We start from the raw sequence: 23,296 nt of genomic DNA, 5'->3' as shown, positions 1-23,296 counted from the left end.
AACACAGGTCTCTGTGTAGGGTCAACATTAGATACCAGTACTCTTGGGGAGGAAGGGGAGGTATAAATAAAAGCATGCATATTTACCTACTCTGCCCAACCTACCATTAATCACCGGTGTGAAAACTGCCATGCCTTCAAAGTTTGGGTCAGTTACAGTTTTGTCCAAGATAAGCCCACCAATGCTGTTAAAAAAGCACACGGAATGAGGGTGGATCAATCTCTCTTCCCAGGGCAATTCCTATGCTGTGAAAATAGCTCACTGAGATGAGTTACTGCTTCTTCCTCCTTGCCAAGTCTGGACTATTCCTCATTTACTCCTTTTACAGCTCGGTTTCCACTGATCATTGCCTTACAGTTTTTGTTAATGACATAATGAGATCAGGAAGAGCTCTTTGCCTACCCTTGAGATAAACTGATAGTAGCCCAAAATACGCAAGTGTATATATATGAGTATTCCCCAAAATATACACCCCCCAAAAACATACACTCTCCCCCAGTATACATTTCTATGTTTGTCTTAGCAGCTTTCAAAATTCTGTCCCAGATCTTACCTGGGTCTGAAAGATGTAGCACGGGTGGAATGAACTACCTGGCTCTACACTCACCAGTCTTCTGCCTTTACAGCTGGATAAAAAGGAGGGTGAAGTCTGACTATTTGTGATGGCTGTCACCTCCCTTTTTGGTTTTCTAGCTTGCACTCTACACACTCACGTGGTGCATGGCTATGTGAGTGAGACTTGAAACAATGACTTGCGTTTTCCAGTAATTTCTGGTCTCCTTATGTGCTTACAGACTGCTGGAGGGACACCAATGGCTGAGGAGCACTGGAAAAATACCCTTCTGATGTCCTTCTAATTTCACTTTTGATGGCTTCCTAAAGGAGCATAGGGTCTCCCTGCAGCATGCAAGGGCTTGGGAGCAGTTCCTCAGTTTACCTGCTGATGCTCATTGCGACAATGACCGGCTGCCATCCAGATTTCAGGACTTCAGCAAGGGAAGGACTTTGCTTGGCAATAGCAACCCAGAGTGGGATCATGAGAATGAAGACAGCACAGATCAGAGGAGAAAGGTATTTCATATCTGACAAAGAAAAGAAATCTTGAATTAAATGCCCCTGGCTTCGCAGGTTGCCAAAATAATATTGCACTAAGCCTGGAAGAAAGGCAGCAGGGCTCTCGCTCCAGCTGAGTTACATGAGCCGAAAAATCACATGAACCAAGATTATTTCCCACACAACTACCTCCCTCCACCACAGAAATCCACAGTTAACCCCTGAAATTCACTGCTAGAGGATGTTATTTGAAAATCAGCAGGATTCAAAGTAAGCTATATTTGAAGATGAGCACATCTCCAATTCCATCTCCAACTAAGCAAGACAAAAAGTTACAAAATTTCTGGCTTCAGGGTGCCAAGCAAACAGCAGTGCAAGGGGGAAGCTCCTGCATGCAACTTGCATCATATATCTGACAGATACCTTATGCCTTCACCTAAAACAAGAGGTAATTGGTACTTTTGATGACAACCTAGCAAAATTCCTGAGCAGCTGGTCTGCTCTGTAGGAGCAAATGTTCTCTTGCACGTATAAGCCAGTTAAGATCTGGAGTTTCTTTCATGCAAGGTTACATGTGCTTCCATTAGGTGCTTTTTCAATTCAGTAGGAGCATAACCTTGAACTGACCTTTAGAAGCAAAGGAATTAAAAAATAAGTAGATGTGCAGCACGAGAAGAAAATAAACATGACTCAGAAGCACGAGAAGCACCTTCAAGCAATGGGGATGATGCCAACCCGTGTGATATAAAAATGCTTCTTCAACAAAGCTCTCCATCTGGTCTCTGTGTTGGGGCCAAAGCTAGCGGGTTGTAACACAGATTTTGCAGGTAATCTTGGAGGCAAAGCAGGCTCAAAAGTGTGCATTTTTCAAAAATGACATTGCCAGGGCCTTGGGCTACTGATGTGATGATATTTTCCATGAGTCAAGAGCTCTTACACAAAGAGGCAAACACTTTACATGTGGCTGAAATGCATCCTCTTCTGGGGTGTAAATAGCTGCTGTTTTGCCAAAACACTTTATCACCTGGAGTAATTTAGGACAGACTTAGCTGCTCCATCGGACCTCCTACCTCCAATCCTTCTTGTTTCCTTCTTAAATAATGCAGACAAGGAGCACAGGAGTCTATCAAACCTTATCAAAGCCCACAAAATGACACCAGGTAGGAAGAATGGACTTCGGTCTCCACATTCCAGTTCTGCCACATTCTCTCCCATCCAGCCCACAAGCAAGCTGCAACCCTTTGGCACAGTTTGTATCTCCATTATGCAGGACTGGGAAGGACCAGGGTTGATTTTTAAAAAAAATTGAAAACGTTCATTGGCAAAATTATATTCTGCAGAAGGAGATGGTGCTGCATCAGATGGCACAGAGTACTCCCAAATTTTACAGACTCACTAGTATTTTTTAAGGGTACATTTTGGTAAGACCCAGAAGTTGTCACAGCATGACCTGTCCCTTACTGCACACTGGGGAGGGAAATGGATTTATTCAACCACCATCAACAGTGCCTTCCTCCTACCTGCTTCACTTCACGCAGACTAAATGTCTGTGTGCTTAGTATTTTCCACCTCAAGAGGCTATTTAAACTACTCTGAAAACATCACAAATGGTCTCTGGTCACAACCACAGAGGTTATCATGTTGTTCAGCCACGTGCTCCCTGGGAGATGTTATCAGAGGCATAGAGACTGAGAAACAAACTAGCTTTGCAGAGGCAGCTGTGAGGGCATCATGGAAAAAGTTTATTGAATAAATGCACCTCTAAAGCTCAAGGAGGACTGGACAGAAGGAATTTGTGGGCCTCTCCCTGCAATATGTACTTCTCTCCCTCACTTGCTGGCATATGGAACAAGTTATGCAAACTGAGAACAGCTGTCTCACTGTTTCTGCTCACAGTATAAAGCACCAGTTTGGGTTTCAAATGGTGCTGAGTTTGTCAGATCTTTTTATTTTCCTCTTTCTGTTCTAGGTTAGGCTCACGGTAAATAGCCTGGCACTTTACAAGCAGCAGTCAGGCAGACATCACCAAGTTGCAACATATTTTGAGCTTTTCAGAGTCAAGAGGTGTCCAAGTCTTTGCCAACCAGCAGCACAGTTAATCCCATAGCCACAACTCCTACTCAGAGTCCCATGAGCATAAACCAATGCAGCATTGCCTCCCTCCCTCCAATTTGATAATAACTTGCTCACCCACTACTCTCCACATGAGAAGATATAAGAGTATTTTACAAATGCCAAAACCCTGAAATAGCTTTGTGAGGAAGGACCTGCTATTACCCATGCACAGTAAGTAGTTATGCTTGGCTAGCAACAGATGCAGGAACAGAGTCAGTGTCACATATGTTAACCTTCTGTTCCAAAGCTATGCAATACACGTTAGTAATTTCTTTCACAAATCCCAGTTGTGTTTCTTAGGCTCTGCCTTCCAGTTTGCTACTAAAAGAAAGCCTGGAAAAAGCCTCTTTGGTAATTTCTCTACCCCAGTGGCACGACAGCCTGCATCCTGAGACATCACAAAACTGGGTAAGCACCCTGCAATAATTTCACAAGGATTCTCCCCTCCCTTGCTGAGCTGCAGATCCCTGCTAAACACTGTACCTATGTATTTGAAGAGTGTGCTGCTGATTCCTGCCAGCAGGGAAAGGGTTATCAAGTCTCCAAGGCTTGCTGCTATGGGTGTGGCAACATTGTCTGGATTGATCCCAACTTTCCTTGCTCCGATGATCACACCAATCATCACCAGACCTAGAAAAGACAGAGAGCAGGCACCAGAGAATGCATTCTGCTGTATTTCACCCCAGAGCTGCTGTTCTGCTTCCCAGAGGGACATGGGGTCTGAGACAGCAAGAAGCATATTGCCCATAGCAGTACCACACAGCTGGGGATTGGACATCCCCAGGAATTTCTACTCTTGCTTTCACCATCCTGAAGGGCATGACTCTGCCCTTATGCCCCAAAGGCCCAGAGGCACACAAACAAATTCCAGGGATCAAAGAGATCCAGCAGGCAGCCCAAATGTAGAAGCTCCCCTCCTGAGCAGCCTAATCTTTGCTGCCTTGAAGCAGGACCAGGCATGAAGCACGCTCCTAGATAAGCACACAGCAGGCATGCAGAAGCCTCCTGGTGCCATCCCCTGCTCTGGATTCCACAACACAAAGATATTTTCCATATTAGACCAAAATTTCTCTGAGTTTGAACCAACAAGAAGCTTCCTTACAGTAGCCTGAATTAGCCTTCTAGCCTGGCTAAAAGGCTAACCATCAGACTGACCCCTCGTGTTCCAGAGTCTTTGGGGCTGCTTTAATTTGTACTAGGTGGATGTTGATGCTGTGAGCAGCCCTGGACCAAGGGGTTATGGAAGTGCCATCATCTTTTTCCTCCTATCCTCTGAGCTGCATCTGTAAAATGAATCTGCTTTTCAGCATTGTTGGAGAGGAGGGAAGTTTTGCTTGTCCAGGTAAGTTAAGAGTGCAAATCCCAAACCTTGATGAACATGTGGGAATATCTGAGCTATCAGATCTCTCGTGGGCCTGTGGAAGAGGAACCTGGAATAAACCCTGCCTGGCCAGCCTCCACTCACGTGTGACTAGCAAGGGCAGCCTTGAAACAAGATGCCTGACATCTCCTCAAAGTCCTTCCACTGCTTACAGAATGCACTGAAAGAAGCCTAAGAAATGGTGGTTCCCTCCAGCTCACCTCTCTGTGCCTGTTTGCACAGGCCCACCAAAGCTGAGCACACACAGGGGCACTGTCTCTGCCCTAAAAGTGCCATGCATGCACCTTCCCTGTTTCAGCATCCCTTATACAGAAACACATCCTCACACGACATGGCATTCTCCACAAATCCCTCCCAGACATGCATGCTCCCCTCCCCACAGCACAGTTCATGCTGCTTCCCTCCCTGGTCATAAAAACCAGCAGCTTCCTGTCGTGCACACCTACACACAGGCCACCTGTGACCGTGTCCAGGGAAGAAACCAATGCTAGCTGAAACCTGTGATAGTAGGGCAGCCAAGCCTCTTTTTATCACACCAAGCTGGGAGATTGAAGGGAAGAGTTTAATGAAAGCTGGGCTGCTCTTTTTCTCTTTTAACAACTGCCTCATCCCATGTTTTTCATCAAAGGCATCTACAGTCACCCTTTGACTCCAGCTTCAGGATATGCACTTGCTCCAACTTGTCCCTTTCATTTAGAAAACTTGCTATATCTAACGCTGCCAGCTCCCTCTATTCAGGGTGCCATGCTGCCCTCGTATGGCAGACCTGCAAACTGAGCATCTTCAGGCGGCACAGAGCAGCTTCTACTCCTCCACCCCATCCCATTTCCCTCGCAAGAGGAACAGCCAGGGGAGGGCCTGTCTGGCTCAGAGCTCACAGCAGGCAAGCCCCAGGGCTGGCCACAATCCTCCATGTAGCATTAGGTGCCCCAAGTCCTCGCTCTGTAGCTGCCCACTAGCAGACTGTCAATACCCTGCTTGGGGCATGGCATTAGTTCATTCTCCCCTAGGAAGCGCCACTGTAGGTGGCAAACGTGTCACCCAAGACACACGTGGAAAGTGTGTGTGCATGTGTGTATGCCCTCACATAGCATCTGCCATTTTTCCCATGTCATGTGAAGTGGGACCTTACAAATGCTGCTGTGGATGCCGAGAGCCCAGCAAACAACAGATCCTGGGAGAAGAGAAGCAAAGGTAGGATGCAGGGGAGGAGAAAGCAGCAGATGCACAACTAATGCTCCCTGCATCCCTTCTCCCTGTAACAGACCAAAAGAATGTCAGCTGGGCCTTCCTGGCAGAAGGGACAGATTTTTTCCACACCTGAGTGTTGCGTGTTTGATCAGAGGAACCAAAACAACCCACCGAGAGAAAGCGCCGCTATGAAGGCTGTGGTCACACTGCTGGCACACAGCACAGCAGCCTGGCTCAGCTCCACAGAGCCCTTGGAGATGGCTCCCAGGATCACAGCAGCAACTGCAGCCAGAAGTCCCACCACGGTGGCCTGGACCTGGGGGCCAAAAGACAGCTGGTGAGCAATCATCCACATCTGGTCCCAGGCAGTCCTGGCTCCGTGCAACCGCAGCATTGGCACACAGCTAGGGGGCAAAGCCTTGCAGAGATGCTGATTGCTTCTGTATTTAAGCAGCATCCTTGTTGGAGAAAAACTCTGGATGCTTGCAAAGGGCAGATAACATTTCAGCGAAGGACACCGAGTCCATCAGCAAAGGAATAGCCCTGGTCAACACAAAAAATGGGCTCCCCACCAACACAGCACTCCTAGCAAGCTGAAAGCTGTGGAAGGAGATAAGGAAAAACACACAGAAATATGTTGCAAGCCCAGTGGCCTTGCCATGTGCAACCTCTAGGCTGGTGGCTGGATTTAAACAAGCAGAAAAAGCTATAAGAGGCACATTTCTTCCATCTCTCCCCTCCTGCTCAAGGCTGAATCTCAAACACTGCCAGTAAATGACAGACTTTATCTAGGGGCTGTTGTGAAACATACATTGTACCACAGTTCCCCATGCAAAAGGAGGGTTTTTTCCATTATTTCAGTTTGTCAATAAAGGCAATGAATGTGTAGATGTTTTGCAGCTAAACTACAAACTCTGGGGCCACACAGAGCTATATTGGAGGTCAAGTCCTGGGCTTTGCTTGGCTCTGTTGAGAATGCCTGCCCCTAATCAATAGCTCTGGGTTCAGCCCTGCTGGGAACAGATGCTGTTGGGATGCAGCACAGCAAGAGAAAAGGGCCTTTTTGCTCTCCCAGCTGAAGTTACTCACCTGGATAAGGGCTAAATTGCAGGTGGCCATTTTCCATTGCTTTTGGGCATCATCCATCTGTCCAGTGTTAGCCTAGGAGCCAAGAGAGACAGGTGCAGGGTGATTGCAGAGCACCCAGCTAAAGATGGAGTGGGCACATCCACCTCATCCCTCATAGGTCAAAAGTTGAACAAAATAAATTAGTTTTCCTCTTTCGTTCCCCCTAAATTGCTCTGTTAAGCTCCAGTTTCTCCTGAGACATGCAATACAAACAGCCCAAAGCAAACACAACTGCTCAGGGAGATAGGAGAGATAAAATCCAGAGTAGCAAAAGCTACTGCAGGTATCAAGAAGCCTCAGTCTGCTTTCCCCAAGGTAGAATTGCCGGGCAGCCCTGAGCATCTCAAGGATCAGTACCCAAAGAAATGCAATCCAATACTGAAGATGACAGCCTTGGAGCCCTGGCTTTGTCTCCTTCATGTGTCACAGGGCCCCAAATATCAGCAACTGGCCACCCAGGGATTAATTCACCTTCAAAGCACAGATGGAAATTCTCTGTTCCAGTTACAAAATGAGGGCAAACACATTATTTCAACATTCACACACCACTAGTTTCTACTTAGCAGAAAAGGGCATGTCTCATACACACAGTATGGTTATATAAAGGCAGAATCTCCTGACGTGTCCTGCTAATCTCCCACCTTCCCACACACACCCCATCACCACCTTGCTAACACTCACAGCTGTAGAGAGCCTGGATGCCAGCGTCATCTCAAGATTACCCTTGAGGCCAACCAAGGCAGGAACCAGGATGAAAACTTCTGTAATTGTCCGAAACACATCCCAGTGCTGGAAGAAAGAAAAAAAGGCAACCAATTCAGTTTGTGATGCTGACCAACCCAAAGCTTTTTCTTTAAAAGGAAGCAGACTCCCATCTTGCCACCAGCCTTACAGGTGCCTGCTGTGCGCATGGGGACAGATGCTGCCTTGGGAGAGAAGAAAGGAATTTTTAGCTTGCAATATTCTTTCTGATCTCATGCACAACAAAACACTATCCTAACAGGGAAGGAACCTTCTTCCTGAGGGCAGCAGAAGATTTTGGAAAGCCACAAATTAAAATGTGTCTTTAGCATTAGCCAAGAACAACATGAAAAATACTGAGGGTCCACAAGCCAAATGAAATACAACATGCTCTCCATCCTTTGTACTGACACCAGATACAGGAACATCTATTGCTATCCAGACACATAAGAACAAACACAAAGATCTGGAAATGATCTAATAACAAAAAGTTGTGTCTGTCTTTTTTTTTTTTTTTTTTTAACCAAAATTCTAACTAAGCATCCATGGCTGGTGGTGGGAGGGAAGGAGATTTTTGTATCTCTTCTCCACAGGCAGTTCCTAAATCTTCCTGTTACCAAGCATGCTCCCAGCACAGCTGGAAAAAGGATTTTGAATTAAGATATCCCGTAAGCCCAAACCGCTGGGACAATATCTTGATTATCATTGTGCCTCTGAAACTGAACTGTACAAAGCTGTTGCATCAGCTGCAACACTGGAAAAGATCTGAAACCTTAAGAAAATGTGTTGATTAACACATCTTCTCTAATCTACCATACAGTTCCTTGGAACAGAATTCATTCTGTGCTCTTCAAGGATGTTAGAAAAATCCTGCTGTAGTCAGGAGAGGCTCACATTGGGAAGAAATCACAGAACAGAGCAGCTCTCTGTGAAGTAAAACCAACTAGCTCAACATCTAAGAGTAGACTACAAGAGGAAAAGAGCAGCTGCAAAGAGTCAGACCCAAGATCCACCTAACCTAACCTTCCCTCCACCAGTAGTCAAATTCAGAAGTATAAAACAAGAATCTGCAAACACAACACGTAGATGGGATAATCCTCCTGTGTATTTTCCAGCCTGTGACTTACCTGCCCCAGGGGACTGCGCTGGGGGGTGTGTGTGTGTGTGTGTGTGTGTGTATGTTTCTGCACACTTACCAGTGTTCAAAGGATTTCTCTTTTAGGTACTCATTCAATCTCCCCCCTTCAACCCACGTGCTATCCTGTGGCAAAAATTTCCATCATTTAGCTGTACATCATGTGAAGGATCAACTTGTTCATTAGTTCTTCTAACTTGTCACTGGGGAGTATCATGTGACAGTCACGAATTCTGGCACTAGAGGACAAAAGGAACAACAAATCCCTTCCCACCTTCTTCACATCCATTAGGATCCTGTACACTTGAAAATCCAGGAGGTTGGACAGACTCGGAAAATGTCAACACATTCAGCTGTCAGCCTGTTGTGAAATACACACAGGGCGTGCTGACTTGGTGTTTTGCTCTGCCTGTGCCTTGGGAAGCTGTGGGAAGCCAATGGTGTGGCCACCTGCTGGGAGGACCTCACAGCTTCCTTCTGAGCCAGGGTGAACAAAAGCAGGGGTGATTCAGCCCTGAGCACGTGGTGCAAGACATCCCTCAGAGGTGCACATAATGGACAAAACATTATTATCAGTCACCTTATTTGACACACTATGATTTTAAATGACTCTGTTTTTTTACATTATGATAGATAGATAGACAGACAGACAGACAGACAGACAGACAGACAGATAGATAGATAGATAGATAGATAGATAGATAGATAGATAGATAGATAGATAGATTGATTGATTGATTGATTAAAAAGCAACAGAAAAACTCAACTGTCCCTATTTTCTGTGCAGGTCACCTTTGGGAAACATGACTTTGTTACATGAACATAAGCTCCAATATTTTTATTCATGATGAATTTTACAAGTCTCAAGCCATCGGAACAGAAGTTTCAGGACGTAAAAAACTATTTTTTGGGACTCTGCCTTACACTGAATTACACTGAAAGGCTTTGAACAATTAACAGAGTGGCACAACTGTACTAATAAAGAACCCTGACTTGATTGTCTCCATTTGAGTCTCGCTAATGACTCACCAAGAACCTGAGGACAGATTCAAAATGATTTATACCAAAGTAGCCAGGACTCTATTGTGTCAGAAACTGCAGAAATACAGAATAAACAGATGGTCCCCACACTGTCACCTTGCAGGACTGTCAGTTGGAGGAGCAGGTGAATGTGGCAGGTTAGAGCTGTGCAGGCAAGGAGCTGCCTGAATGAAGCATCTCTGTCCTTCGAGATGAAAACTGGCCTAGAAGGAACAGAAACATTCCTTGCAAACCCACAAAGGGACACTGAACCAGAAAGAGACTCTTTCTCACTTCACATTCCCATAAAGGTGTTATAGCCTCAAAGCTCAGCTCTGAAGAAACTTGGTTATTCCATGATCCCCTGCAGCTGCTCCCCATGCCAGGATCTGCTCACAGGGTCCTATAGAGGAAGAGAGGCTATGATGTACTGAGACAGACTCTCCAGCTGCAGTCTAGCCCTACTGTCCTTCCTTACACTGTCTTCACAGTCCCAGCCATGTCCTGTTAGCTCTCCAGGGCATCCATCCTCCCATGGCAGCAGCTAAAGAAGTCTTAGAGGTTTTCCATTGCCCTGAATGAGACAACAGAAAGATCAAAAGATCCCAGACTATAAAACACAAGCCAATTCAAAATCCTTTTCTATGCTAATCATCTCATGGGCTTTTATCAACAAAGGATAGAGATATCTTATCTCTGTGACTTTTATTTGGACTGTCTCCCACTGCAGTGCTGTGGGAGGGGAGAATGAAAGAGAAGCTTTCCTCCTGAATTGTTTGGTTTGAAATCCTATCATCTACCTTCCATCTGATTCTTGACCCTACTGTAGAAGGGTTGGCCAAACCCTGGCAGGGCCCTGCAAGGTCCCCCACAATGCCAGCCAGCCCTGAATCCGGATAGACCAGCAGGCCAAGGATCACTGGAGTAGAGGTGCAAATGCCCAGCAAGAAAAGACCCATGCCATGTTACCAGCTCTGCACAGACTGCATCATCTGCACAGCCAAGAAAAGAAAATGGCAAATGGCTACTTCTTTGGGCATGGTTATCACAGTATGAGAGACCCAAGCTGAGCCTTGGACTCAACCAGGCTAGACAAATCTCTGTTGATTTTATTTTTAAAAAATATTTACATTATTTAAAGATACTTTCTATATTTTGTAACAAAACAAGGGCAGCACCACTAAACTCACACAAATGCTCTAGATACCATCCTTGAGGTTGCCTATACATCTCCCTGCCAAAGGCAGACACGGAGTTTCCTAAGAATGTTTTGCACGGACTACAAATAAGTCAAAGTGTTCCTCAGTCAGACCACTCCTGAAGAATGGGCAAATCACAGACTCCTGGACTAGAAAAACTTTATTTTCAGCAGTGTGAGCCCTCATGATTACTAATATGAGTCTTATGGTACCTGGCCTCAAGTAAACAAACTTGAGTGTCAGGCTTTAGTTGGACAGGACAGTGAGCTTCTACCTCTCATACTTTCAGGAAGAAAAACTGAAAATGAGCAGCTCAAAGACAAAAAGGCATGGAAGGATAAGCCAGACCTTTAAAGGCTAAGACCTCCAGATTGTCACAGCTACTGGTTTGGTTTTAAATCCAGAGTTGTTGATACCACGGAACCTTACTTCACAAACATCTCTACTATGTCAGTTGTGACTCTCAATGCTCTAGCTCCCTCCTCTGGGAGCTGAACCCACTGACTGATGGCTTGTTTTCAACTTACTTGGAAACACCTTCACCAAAAAATCCATCTCCTATTATTGTACTCCATGCATGATCTCATTTCTAAGAGTCTAACAAACAAATACACAAAGTAGACTGCATTCTGATATTGAAAGGACACATGCAACATACATGGCTTGTGTTTTCCATCAGTTGGGATATAGTTACATTTTTTAACAGAGCCCAGTTCTTAGCAAGTGTGTTCAATATCTTTTAGACAAAGACCTATTCGCCTGCCAAGGCTATGGAGTGGGTATGTACAATGTCTATGCCCTTGTACGAGACACCTGACCAAAGATAACTGCTAACTATTAACACAACATCTTGGGTAGTTTGAGAACTTCTGTAATGCTGCAAGACAGGTCTGTGCCTAAGCAAGGTGGAGACGACAAACAGTGCAGCACCAGTGTGTGCCACTCCAGTTAACCCTTCTTTGATATTCCCCATATTCCCTTTAATTAAACTTCTCTGCTGTCTTTTCTTCTTCCAATGCAAGAAAAAACAGCAAGGTATTGTCTTTCCAAACACTCAAGTATCCATATTTAGCTCCGGCTGTGGTACTAATGCCAGAGAATCCAATGTACTCCAGTGAGCTCAGAGTGCAGGATATATCCTTGGGAAACTCTGCCAGCCTTTTGCTTTGTAAATCCACTGGCATGAGATGCCCAAACTAAATCAAATTTTGCATTTCTATTTGCGTCACTGGTACAAAGGAAAGACAGATGGGATAGATTCTGGTTGTGGGCACAATGGTGTAAATCCAGCAGCATTCTTTGAAAGTCAATGGAAGTTATTCCAAATTTACACCCACTTCAGAATCTGGCCAAGAAGCACTCAGTTTGTAGACAACGCTAATCTTTTGATACTGGCACGCCTCTCATCACAGTATCTAAATGCCTTCTAGACCAAAGATTACATGAGGTTGTTTGCAAAGAACTGAAAGCACAAACTTACCTCTAAGGGAGACAGGTAGTTAATAACAATCTTGACCTAGATCCCCTTATCAGCAATTTTTGAAGGAAAGAAATAATATCAAGCAATAAGGTGATATGCCACAGTCTGATCCCAGTTGCTTCACAGCAGCCATCACCAAAGTGTGTAGCTAGATACAGGAAAGTGAGCACTGAGACTAATGCATCAAGGGCAGCATCAGGCAGCCTGTCTGAAAGACACTATCCCACATTACAAGGAGCCCATGTGCCAAATTAAAGAAGATGGATAGTGTGTCTCTAGCACAGGAAAAGCCTACAGCCATCCTGCTGGCTGGCTGCTGGGACCACACACATTAAAAACAAAACCACACAAATTCAAGGCCAGTGACATATCCCACCCTCTCACTACAAAGTCACCTAAACACATGTACCTACTTGAACAACATCCATCAAGAGGCCAGCAGCTACCATGCCCAAGCCAGCCAGAAGGAATGGCACAAAAATCTGGGAGGCAATGGAGAATGAAGTCTCTGGAAGAAATCCACTGGCTGACCTGGTCAACTTGCAGGTGAAACCTCTCAGCTTCTTGCCATGGAAGCACAGTTCTAATTGTAACTGGGTGACCACCATGGTCAAACACCATTACCCCATGCTCATCAGGGCAAATGGGGGGAGATTAGGACATCAGACAGACCCTCCTGGTAACCGTCTCCAAAGTCAGAAGAAATGTTTTTCCTCAAACTGTAGCAACAATGCCAAATTGCTTCAGCTTCTTCTCCTCCTAGGACCACGACCAGAGGGTTGCAGCAAGGGTTTCCTCCAAAATCGATTCAGCTGTGTTGAGCCCAGATGGCAGCAAACTTGACGGACACTGTTTCTCCAAGTTATATCCAGGGGGGAATGAAAAAAGAGAAAAAAAGACTGCAGAGGTGTATGTGGACGAACAGAAATGAGCTCACACCCCATTCAGCTCCCACCACCTCGGTAAAAACCAGTAAGACCTGCTCAGGCTACAGCACTGAAAGAGTGACAGGTCATGCAAGAATCCCTCAGCATGCCCAAACGCACTAGTGTCCTTTCTCCTCAGGTTACACTTCTTGTCAGAGGGCGGCTCGCCTTTGATACGATGGTTTAATATGTAATCCTGCTGTGAACCAGCCCCAGTTCCCTTACTCCCACCATAAGCAACATTGAATTTTTCTCACTGTCCCAAGGCTGAGGAGGTGGGTGGTTAACAACCAGGATCTGTTTTGCTCCCCCTCAAGGTGAAGAAAGGTCAAGGAAAACACGAGCCTGCATTTCTCACGGCTGACAATGTTGAGTAGGTCTCATCTGCAGCAAGTGACACAGCTGAGCTGGCTGGTGATCTTCTCTCTCCTAGACCCCAGCCCCTCCTGTCCCCTCCATGGTCTCTGCAGGGTGTAGGATCGGTCTATGCCAGCTGTACCTCTGAATGGCTGGCTTTCAGGGGCAAAAAAAAACATCAAGAGAACCAGCCAATAAGCTTCAAAAGCGAACAGCCTTATCTGCTGTCATCACTTCAACTTTCTGCTAGTTTGCAAAGGCCAAGATAAGAGTCATAGCCAGAGCTTATTTAAGGTAGCTCCGTAATCTCACTACACTGCAGGCAAGGGAAAGAAAGGGTGAACATTTCCGTGAGCTGGCCTCCCTTCCTGTCCCAAGGAGAAACACTCCGCTTCTGCACATTCCCAGAAAGATACTGTCTTTGACAGAGGGGGTCTCACCCTAGAGTCTCCATAGTCAAATAGCTGACAGATGCTCAAGAATCAGAGCTGCATCATGGCCACATACAGCCAAAGAATTTGTATTCTGCTGAGCGAAGACTGAAGTCTGTTCTTCAGATCAAAGTCATGCACACAGGAAAAGGGAGTAGGGGTGTTCTGTTGGGGCTCCTTTCCTTGCTCCAGCCTTGTGACAAGGTCCCCAGCTTAAAGATAAACAGGGAAATGAGGAAGTTTTCAGCCATCTGGATGGTGTGTTTCTTTTGGTCTGAATTCACACAAAGCAAAGGACAAAGCCTGATGGGCTGAGATGGCACCACGGATCTCTGTGCAAGCATGGTAGGGTAGAAATTAAGCCCTGGCTACAGATGGGACACCCTGTCCTTGGCTGCTTTCTAGGTTGATATTCTGGTACAGCTCCTGAAACCTCTTCTGCCAGCTGCCTCGGTGTGTACATGTGTCTTTTCCACCGAACAACGGTCTGGTTAGCTGAAAGCTAACAAGGGAATACATTTTAGCTAATCTAACTGGAAAAAAAACCCCACAATAGCTGGAAGAAGGAGGTTAATAAAAATCCTGTAATAATCACTCATGACCCAACCTCTTTAACCCAGGCAGGAACTGAGAAGTGACAGCATGAAGCCCAATTCTGGTTAGAAACTCACAAAGGCTTCAAGGAAATAAAGGACAATCTCTGGACAACTACCACAGGTTTTCAAAGGTCTGATAATGTGCATACCAAGTCCCATATGTCATTGTATCTGCCAACTGTATTGCTGACAGGGAGAAACATTAATGTAAAGGAAACATTAATAAGCCTCAGTGACTCAAATGCCATTAAAAAAAAACAAAACACCAGCAGCATATCCTGTACTAAAGCATCAGCCTGGCAGTGTTTATGAGGTTATCACTCTTCTCTGTGTTTCTAAGCAAGCACCATAAAAAGTCTTCAACTGATGAATCAGTAGGTAGAGAAAATAATTGTTTCAGGTGACCTGTGTGTACACACTGGGTCATTTTATTATGCAATTAAGGAGCTTCTGATAAAGATCCACACCATATTTATCAGCAAAGAGATACATCATATTTTCCTGGCAAAGAGATACAACATATTTGTTCACAAAGGGAAGCGACAAGTTTGAGAGGAAAGAGGGCACTGCTAAACAGAAGGATGAAGATTATAACTAGTTGGGGAAAAAAAACCCACCAAATATCTCGTGGCTATGCTACTCATCATGGCAAAACATGGGGAGGTACACTGCTGCCCTCCTCTGCACACAAATGCACCATATTCCCATGCTTGCAAACTAGCCAGCAGGTAGTAATGCTTTGGAGGAGCCAAAGCAGAACAAGCCTCTTGGGTGGGCTCTGATATTGGGCCTCCACCCAATGGCACAGCACAAAAATAAAGAACAGGAAGAAGTGCCAAGGAGTACAGTTTCAGACATACCTTATCATCCCTGCAAAGAAGGGACAGGGATGCCAATGAGTGCTCTTATAATATGTGTTAGGAACAGACAGCACTATTCTGGTACCTTAGATCCATGGGAGGACAATGCTTTTCAAGGACCACACATCCCAGTTGTTGGAATGCTATAACTTCTAACTCTGCTAGTTTTCTGTCAGATCAGGCTGTGTATTTCTCCTGTTTCCTACCTTGCTTCTCTCCTCCTCACTTTAGCAAAGAGAGGAGTTTATGTGGGAGGACTGAGAGCAACCTTATGGAGAGTGCCTGTGGTCCAAAGCCATTCCTGTCACCCCACAGAAACAGCAGCAGCAGGGGCAGAGGCCTGGACTGGCTTAGAAAGGAAGGGCAGTTCCTAGTAGCAATGAATCTACAATGAGACATGCTCAAGCAGTCCAGGATCATGCATGAAAAGTCACTCTGTGAATTACCAAAGATCTGTTTTTCCTATGAGATGTTGCATGGGTTCATTTCCCAGGCTCTAAGCATTAACATGAAAGCTCTTTGTTGAGCTCTTCATTTGCATAAAACAGAAACCAGACTTCTGTGGTTTCCCAGTACTACGAGGTTTGCTTCACAGTCTGTTTATATTAGTGGCCCAGTCCTTTCTAGGAAAAAAAAATACTCTAAGGGAAGAATATTGAAAGAAAAACACTCCTCCAACATCACAAACCCATCTGCAAACTACTTCACATTTTAATATCTCACAATAGAAGGTAACGTGCACTTTACAGCAAAGATCCATAGGAACGGGCAGGTCTGAGCAGTCTGAAAAATAAGTGAAAGTGGCTGCTCAAGGCTCAAGACTCTCAAAAGAACATCTATGAAGACAAAAAGGAGTTTGCCACTGGGTTCTGGATGTGCCTCAGTGTTTTTTGATCTGATTAGACATTCTCCTGGGTATTGAGTACTTGCTAAGGTCAGTTAAGGACACTGTGTTACCCTTAAGCCTTTATGGCTCGCCTAGTTTAAGGAGATCAGCCCAGGGCTATTAGCAGAACACAGCTCCAGATCTATGAAAGCTGTCAATGCAAGCACCATGGTTTCAGTGTCACTGTATCAGGTAGGTCAGGGCAGTTTGACCCAATAGCCAGCCAGCCATATAACAAGGGTTAACAAGAAGGCACACAGCAGTGAGTCACCTAGAGCAGAAAGGCACAACAATTTATAAACTGGAAATTAATTGCAGCTTTAAACTGTCTAAAATTAGGTGCTCACCACTTCCTTACAGCTCTGTATTGCTGCACCACAGGAAAGGCTGGGTCCTGACTGTCACAGAATCAGAGGTAGGATTGGAAGAAGACTCAAGGATTTTAATCATCAGCTACAAGGCCTTGCAAAAGGAAGTGGTGCATAGGCTGGGCTGGTGGTGTGAAGCATTAACATTGCTGGGCTGGCTGGCTCCTTGTGCAATGAAGCAGGGCATGCAGGACTTTCCACAGCGAGCACCCCAGAGTGATACAGTTCTATCTACTGCAGAAAAGCCCCATGCCACCCCAGCCCTTGGGGCTGCAACCCAGCCACTCTCCTCCCAGGACCAAGTTCAAATCTCTCTGCACAGGGCTGCACCTTTCTACATAGATGCCTTGTATCCTTCAAGTGCTCTTTAGAACCATGTAATCTTTTCTCTCCAGAGGAGAATGAAGGCCAGAAAAACATCAGCACTGTCTCCTGAGAGCTGCACAAATGTAGACAACAGCTGACTTTGAAGGATATTTTAGCATGTGAAACTGCTTCAAATCCTCCTTTACTTTGCTATCCCCAGAGTAAATCCCCTACCTCTAAAAAAAAGTCCTCCACCTATCCCATTCCAGGTATATCAGATCAGTTCCTTTCCCTTACCTGAACATAATCCAAAACCATGCCTGCCAAGACCATGCCGAGCCCAGCTAGAAGGTATGGCAGGAGCACCTGTAGGCAAATTGCAGTGGCTGACTCTTCTGGTGACTTTGCCATGTCCACTTTCTCCTCAGCCAACAGCTTTTGTGGTCCAGGCAGAGAGACATCCTCTGCCTCCTGGCTGCCAAGTCGTCTCTCTCTGTGTTTACCCTTGCTCTTTCCTTTGTGCCTGGATCGATCTCCATTCTTTGTCCTGCCCTCTTTTTTCCTCTGCCGGACTTCCTCACCTTTCATGGTGGCTTTCTTGAATCACAAAGTTTTTCTGAAAAACAAATATAGAAACAAATAAAATAACAGGCATCAGAAGAGTCAGACAGAAAACCTGTTGGTATTTTGTCCAGTCCACTAGCTTGGTGGCAAAGCACCATCTATTCCCAAAACCCAAGATGCTCTTCTGACCCAAATAATAGTACTTAGTTTACCTTCAACTTTATGTAGCATCAAATCAATTTCCTTTTCTGAAGCTGCATCTCTCTTCCCAAGCCTACGTTCATGTTGGAGCACTTACTGTGCACTCTGGCTCCCACCCTGAGAAGGCCTAGAAGGTTACAGAGGCAGCACACAGCGTGAATTCTGGACCCACCAGCTCTCACACTGGGAGTCACGAAAACTGAAAAGCCCATCATAATCCAGCCCTTTTTAGGATCTGACCCAGCCATGAAATGGGAGCAGTTCACATCCTAGCATCCTGCAGTCCAGCAAAGGGTGTAACTCAGAGCTAGCACAGTGCAGCGCCCACCAGTCCTCAATAAGAGGATAATTATTTGGTCATCTTTCTAATCTGGATGCTTTTTCTTCCCTTTGTGCCTCAGCTGACACACAGGCACCGTGTGACTCACCCGCCTGCACGGAGGCTGCCAGGACCCCACAGCATCACATCAGAAAAAACAACTCTGCAAAATTGTTCCTGGTCACCCTTTTTCCTGCCGTCACATCTCATTGCTCGAGATGTGTCCTTCCTCCTGCCTGCCCCGCACCCCTCCCCATCACCTCCCGGCAGCACTCACACGAGTTAACTGCTGGCAGATGTTTTTTGATGCTCTCATGTTCAGGATGGGCTGCTAACACCCCAAACCCCTACACTGCCCCAGGCAGGATCGATCCTCTCCTTGCTCAACATCTGGAAAGCAACGGAAGCAGCTAGGAGGCCCCAGTCACGGCGCGGGAGGGGGGTGGATACGGAGAAAGGACGGACCAAACAAAGTCCCCGTGTGCAGGAGGAGGAAACCCGTCCCCGCTTCCCTCCCCTTCCCCCGCAGCGCTTACCGGCTCCGTGCCCTGCCCGGGGCTCTGCCCGCCGGGCCGCGCGGGCAGCCGGGCCGATGCAAACGCGAGCGGCGGCCGCCACATCTGGGGCGCGGCGGCGCAGCTGGGAGCCCGCCCAGCGCCAAGGCCGCGGGTTCGAGCCCAGCCCCCGGCCCCACGGCGGCGGAGGCGGCGCTGAGAGCAGGGACCGGGGCGCACGCCCAGGGCGCCCTGCACAGGCCGGCAGCTGCTGCATCCCCCGCTGCGCTGTCTTTAGCGTTCTTATTGATGATTGTTATAAACCCTTCCTGTTCCCCAGCAGCCAGAGGAGACGGCCCGGGGCGGGGGAGAGGGAGGGCTGGAGGGTGCCCAGCAAGAACAGCTCCTGCTTGGGAAACAGCCCCCCTGGAAGGACGCGCCCGGGATCCGCAGGGTGCTGGAACACCTCCTGCCGCTCACCTGGACATCCGCAAGCCTCCTACCACACCACTCCGCCCCCAAAACTCCGGGGCGGATGTTATCGGAACGGGTGACAACTTTCAGCACAGGAGGAGCAAACAGGAGGCTGCAATTAAAGAGCTGAGAACAGATGTTTCCTCTTCGGGATTTTTTTTCTTATTTTGCCATTTGCCAGAACTCTTGTTGTACACTTGCTGAGCAATCATAGCAAAACAAACACCCATCGACTTAGTTTTTTACCCCCTCCCATATTGAACCAGCACCTTAGAAACGTGATTACAGCATCCATCATATTGAAGCACATAAAGCAACTGAAGTAACTCTACCCATGCGAGTCTCCTGAATTATGCAGCTCACATTTCCAGAACAATTGAAGATATTAAATCATACCTCAGCACCAAAGCAATCTTATATCCTGCTGAAGTCTCTCAGGTGTCATGCTATGCTAAAGGGCTCCTACAGATAAGATGGTGTCTCTGGGCCTGTGAGCTCTGGCTCAGAGCAGGGCACACCAAAGGGAGCTGAAGGCTTTTCTAAGTGACAGTAACGAAACCCTGCAGCTGCTGTTGAGGGTTCATGTTAACTGTTGAACGTCACTGCTGTAAGGACAAGGCTTGAATTTCAGCTCACTTGGTGTAATTTTATGTCTTCACTTTGCAACTGATGCTTCCCTGAGAATGGTCAGAAGATGGTGTCTTCCTGTGAGAAATAAGATGGGAAGGGACACAGACTAACAAACAGCAACCTTGCCAAGACAATTTTAGACCTGTAAAATGTATTCTGCTGTCACTTTACCCCTAAGCCTCAAAGAAAAGTATCTCCAGAGCAAGTGGAAAGTCTCCTAGAGAACTTGATTGACAAGGGCATTTTGGCAATGGTTCCAGCTCTGGAATGTCATCGTTCTGCAAGGGTTCTCCTACCTGGGCCCAACCATCAGCCACAACAGGCACCTCCAGCACCCTGCCAGACCTCATTCTGTGTGCATAAGGAGGCATAATTGTCTGGCTCATGCACCATGTCCTCATGTACCAGTCTGAAACCCCTGATGTACCACCAGTGGGTAGGTATTTGAGAAAGCTGACTTTCAGCAGGGGCACACGACTACACTTTCTCAGAAGTGCAGCAGCAGTGTTTAGATAGATCCTGTCTTTGACGTAAGAGAATGGTGGCTGGACCTTGACTGCAAACAGAGCTCCTGTGACTCTTTAGATAGGATAGCTCAGCTGCTCACTGCAGTCTGGGAGCTGCTTGTTGACACAGCACCAAACAGCTTCATGCTAAAATGTTGTCTCTCCCCACCGAGCTAGAATTCACGTGTGCTGCTTTGCTCTGCTCTCTCACAGATGTGCAGGTGGTGCCAGCAGTTACAAGGGCATTTGAGCACTCATTACAGTCATTTCTGTTTCTCTCCATTGTGCTTTCAGAGACTGCTTCCTCCAGTAGAAATACGTGTTCAGTATTCCCTTCCTCTCATCCATGCTGCTTCACTCCTGGACTTTCTTTCCAGCAGCTATTTTTTTCAGCCAAACAGAGGGGGATTTTACAACATTTTCCAGTATTCCATCTGGAGATGCACTTTTTTTTTCTTCCTAATTTCCTGTTGCAAAATGCCATTTCTTTGGCAACTAGGGACTACTGGAAATATTTCTGAATTGATTTATGACTTCAGTTAGCTCTGGTAACAGACTTGGTTTGACTGCTGGGCTATGCAAGCTCCCATGCCACCACTGGGACTGTATTAAGGCTGCTGGGAACTGCTCCATGGCTCATTAGGCTGCAGTCCCATCATGGGATGTGTCCCTGGACACCCAATGGCTGCAGTGCATGGATGCATAAAGAAACATGTAATCACTACCCTTTCTCCTCCATGAGACAGTGCTAACTAGTGTGACTTTAAAGTATTATTTGGGAATCTTGTTTCTGTGTGTAGACAGAAACAGGCAGTGCAAAATGGATAGATGATGTGTACCTTACATGTTGTATGCCTTATAAATCTGGGTTTCTGGGAACAGAAAACACAGAAGGAACTTCCTGGAGTTGGGCAAGGGGGAGAAGGAGACATCTCTCCTTTGCATTTTCCTATATGTATTATTTGAAGGAAAATGAGCTTTATTGTCTACTAGCCTTCAGACCAATTTCCAGATAGTTAATTTTTTCTAGTTTCCACGTCCTTCTCTTTCTGTATCAAGGTTCCTTGAAGTGCAGATGTTTTGTGTGTATCCATGGTACTCAGAGAAATTAAAAGTGCCACTCCCTATCTGCTTTCTCTTGTCACCTCTCCTTGCCACAGGCACTCACCACTCAGTTACCATTTTCCTTGGGACAGTTGTTAAGTCAGATTAGAATCACAGACTTTCACTCAGGTTTTCTATATAGAAATAACCCAGCACAGGAAAGTGAAAGCAAAACAACCAAGATCTGGGTTTTTTTTTGTAGTAGGACACATCTTACTTGACTTGCAGCACAACATGCCTTTGTCAAACTACTCTGTAGAGGAAGCAGGGCAGCCTAAATCTCCATGTTTCCCCAGAACTCTTAGGGGCTTGATGAAAATTATTTGCACACGTGTCCCACATACTAGACCCCCAAGGACAAGATAATTATACTGCATGAGGCCTTTCCACTCCTCATTTGCCATTAGATGGCAGCAACTGAATAGGGAATGAGGGCAGGCAGCTCTGCAAGTCCTATTTATCCCGTAGCTTGTGCAGGGATTTCAAGCTTTTAACTTCTAGGTCAATGGTTCAAATCTGGCCCAGGTCAGGAGGGGCCAGAGATCTTTGTAATCTGACAGCTGCTCAGCGTCCTGTGCAAGAGCAGTTTGCAGGTTTCTGTTTCTGATCTTGTAGACAAGTGCCCATCTCATCACTGGCACTAATTAGTATTCCCGTTTGACACAACAACAAAGAGGCAGAAGATGCTCCAAAAGGCTGGAATTCTCCGCCCTGCACTCTAGATGATTTGACAAAGGGGACCACTCATCTTTGTGCACAAGCCTGTCCTTGGTAATGAAGCCAGAAGAATGTGTTGGCCCCTTTCCTGAATAACTGCCCAAAGTGATCTCATTCTGGACAGAAGGGTGACAGTTGGGGTCTTTCAGCAGATAAAATTAATTCGTTATTAATTTGAGATATGATATTCAGATAGACTAGTGATGGTGCAACGAAATCTGTCAAGCATGTTGTAACACCTATATTATTTACAGCCACTCTAACAGCAGGGACAAACTCCATCCAGAACTGCCCTACAAGGTGACCTAATTTGGAAAAGAAGACAGATACAGAATTTTCTCACATTAAAAGATACCTCACTGTGCCTCCTTCCCTTACAAATTTAAAACCCTATGAGGGACTGAAGTAACTGATACTCTCCAGAGAAACCCATGAGATAAGAAATGAGCCCAGCAAACATGTGATTGCGATACAGTTCAAGCCTGTGTGTGTATCACTCAGCTTGTTCTGTTAGGATTTGAGGAGCATGTCACTACGTAAATCCCTTTGGGCAGCTGGGCACCTCTCCAAAGCTCAGATTTCCCTTGCTGCTAATGAATCAGCCTCTTTAGCTAACTTACCTCCAAAGCTCGTTTACTTGGAAACCAAGGGAGCTTAGGGAACAGGGTTCTCTCCGTGCATAACAATGACCTATTTTAGATACTCCTCCTCAGGCGGTTGTGGAGAAGGGGCAGCAAGAGAGAGTGCTTCTATCCAAGGGCCATTTCCTGGAATCAGTCCTAAACAATGCTGGGCCATTTCCATTTTGAGACCTGACATTTCATGGTGCCAATTCCTCCACACAACAGAAAATGCCAGTCTGAGCCAGGGATAGGATCCAGCTGCCTCATTCCAAGGACGCACATCCAAGCCCTGTGTATACGTGGCTATTACTCTTACAAACAGCCCCCCTTCCCGCACAAACTGATAACACAGAATGGGAATGATCCACAGCACTCCGAGAGCAGGATGGCAAATGAGACCAAGAGCATGTTTAGCACCTCTGGGCATGTTTACACTGCTGGGCTTCCTCAGGTTTCATGAGAAATACAGTAAAGGAGACACGGACAAACAT

At 46.2% G+C, this 23,296-nt stretch overlaps 1 protein-coding gene across 5 annotated transcripts in view; it reads right to left on the bottom strand.

The window, feature by feature from the left end:
- SLC41A3 (solute carrier family 41 member 3) overlaps positions 1-23,296 on the bottom strand; it is a 45,199-nt gene that overhangs the window by 8,049 nt on the left and 13,854 nt on the right. For 2 of the 5 annotated variants that reach the window (XM_051627142.1, XM_051627140.1), the window contains exons 4-10: positions 17,471-17,789; positions 7,550-7,657; positions 6,830-6,901; positions 5,912-6,056; positions 3,652-3,798; positions 938-1,082; positions 105-184 (exon numbers count right to left, since the gene is read on the bottom strand). In XM_051627142.1, coding sequence (XP_051483102.1) covers positions 105-184; positions 938-1,082; positions 3,652-3,798; positions 5,912-6,056; positions 6,830-6,901; positions 7,550-7,657; positions 17,471-17,761 — 988 coding nt within the window. In that variant the 5' untranslated portion in view covers positions 17,762-17,789. Of the gene's footprint in view, positions 1-104; positions 185-937; positions 1,083-3,651; positions 3,799-5,911; positions 6,057-6,829; positions 6,902-7,549; positions 7,658-12,856; positions 13,893-17,470; positions 17,790-17,949; positions 18,489-18,793; positions 23,293-23,296 lie in introns of those variants that run through there. The other 3 variants (XM_051627143.1, XM_051627144.1, XM_051627145.1) reach the window with 3 other exon arrangements.

Source organism: Apus apus, chromosome 9 (assembly GCF_020740795.1).
Source record: "Apus apus isolate bApuApu2 chromosome 9, bApuApu2.pri.cur, whole genome shotgun sequence".
Classification (NCBI taxonomy): Eukaryota; Metazoa; Chordata; class Aves; order Apodiformes; family Apodidae; genus Apus; species Apus apus.
This window is presented reverse-complemented; position numbering and strand designations above follow the sequence as displayed.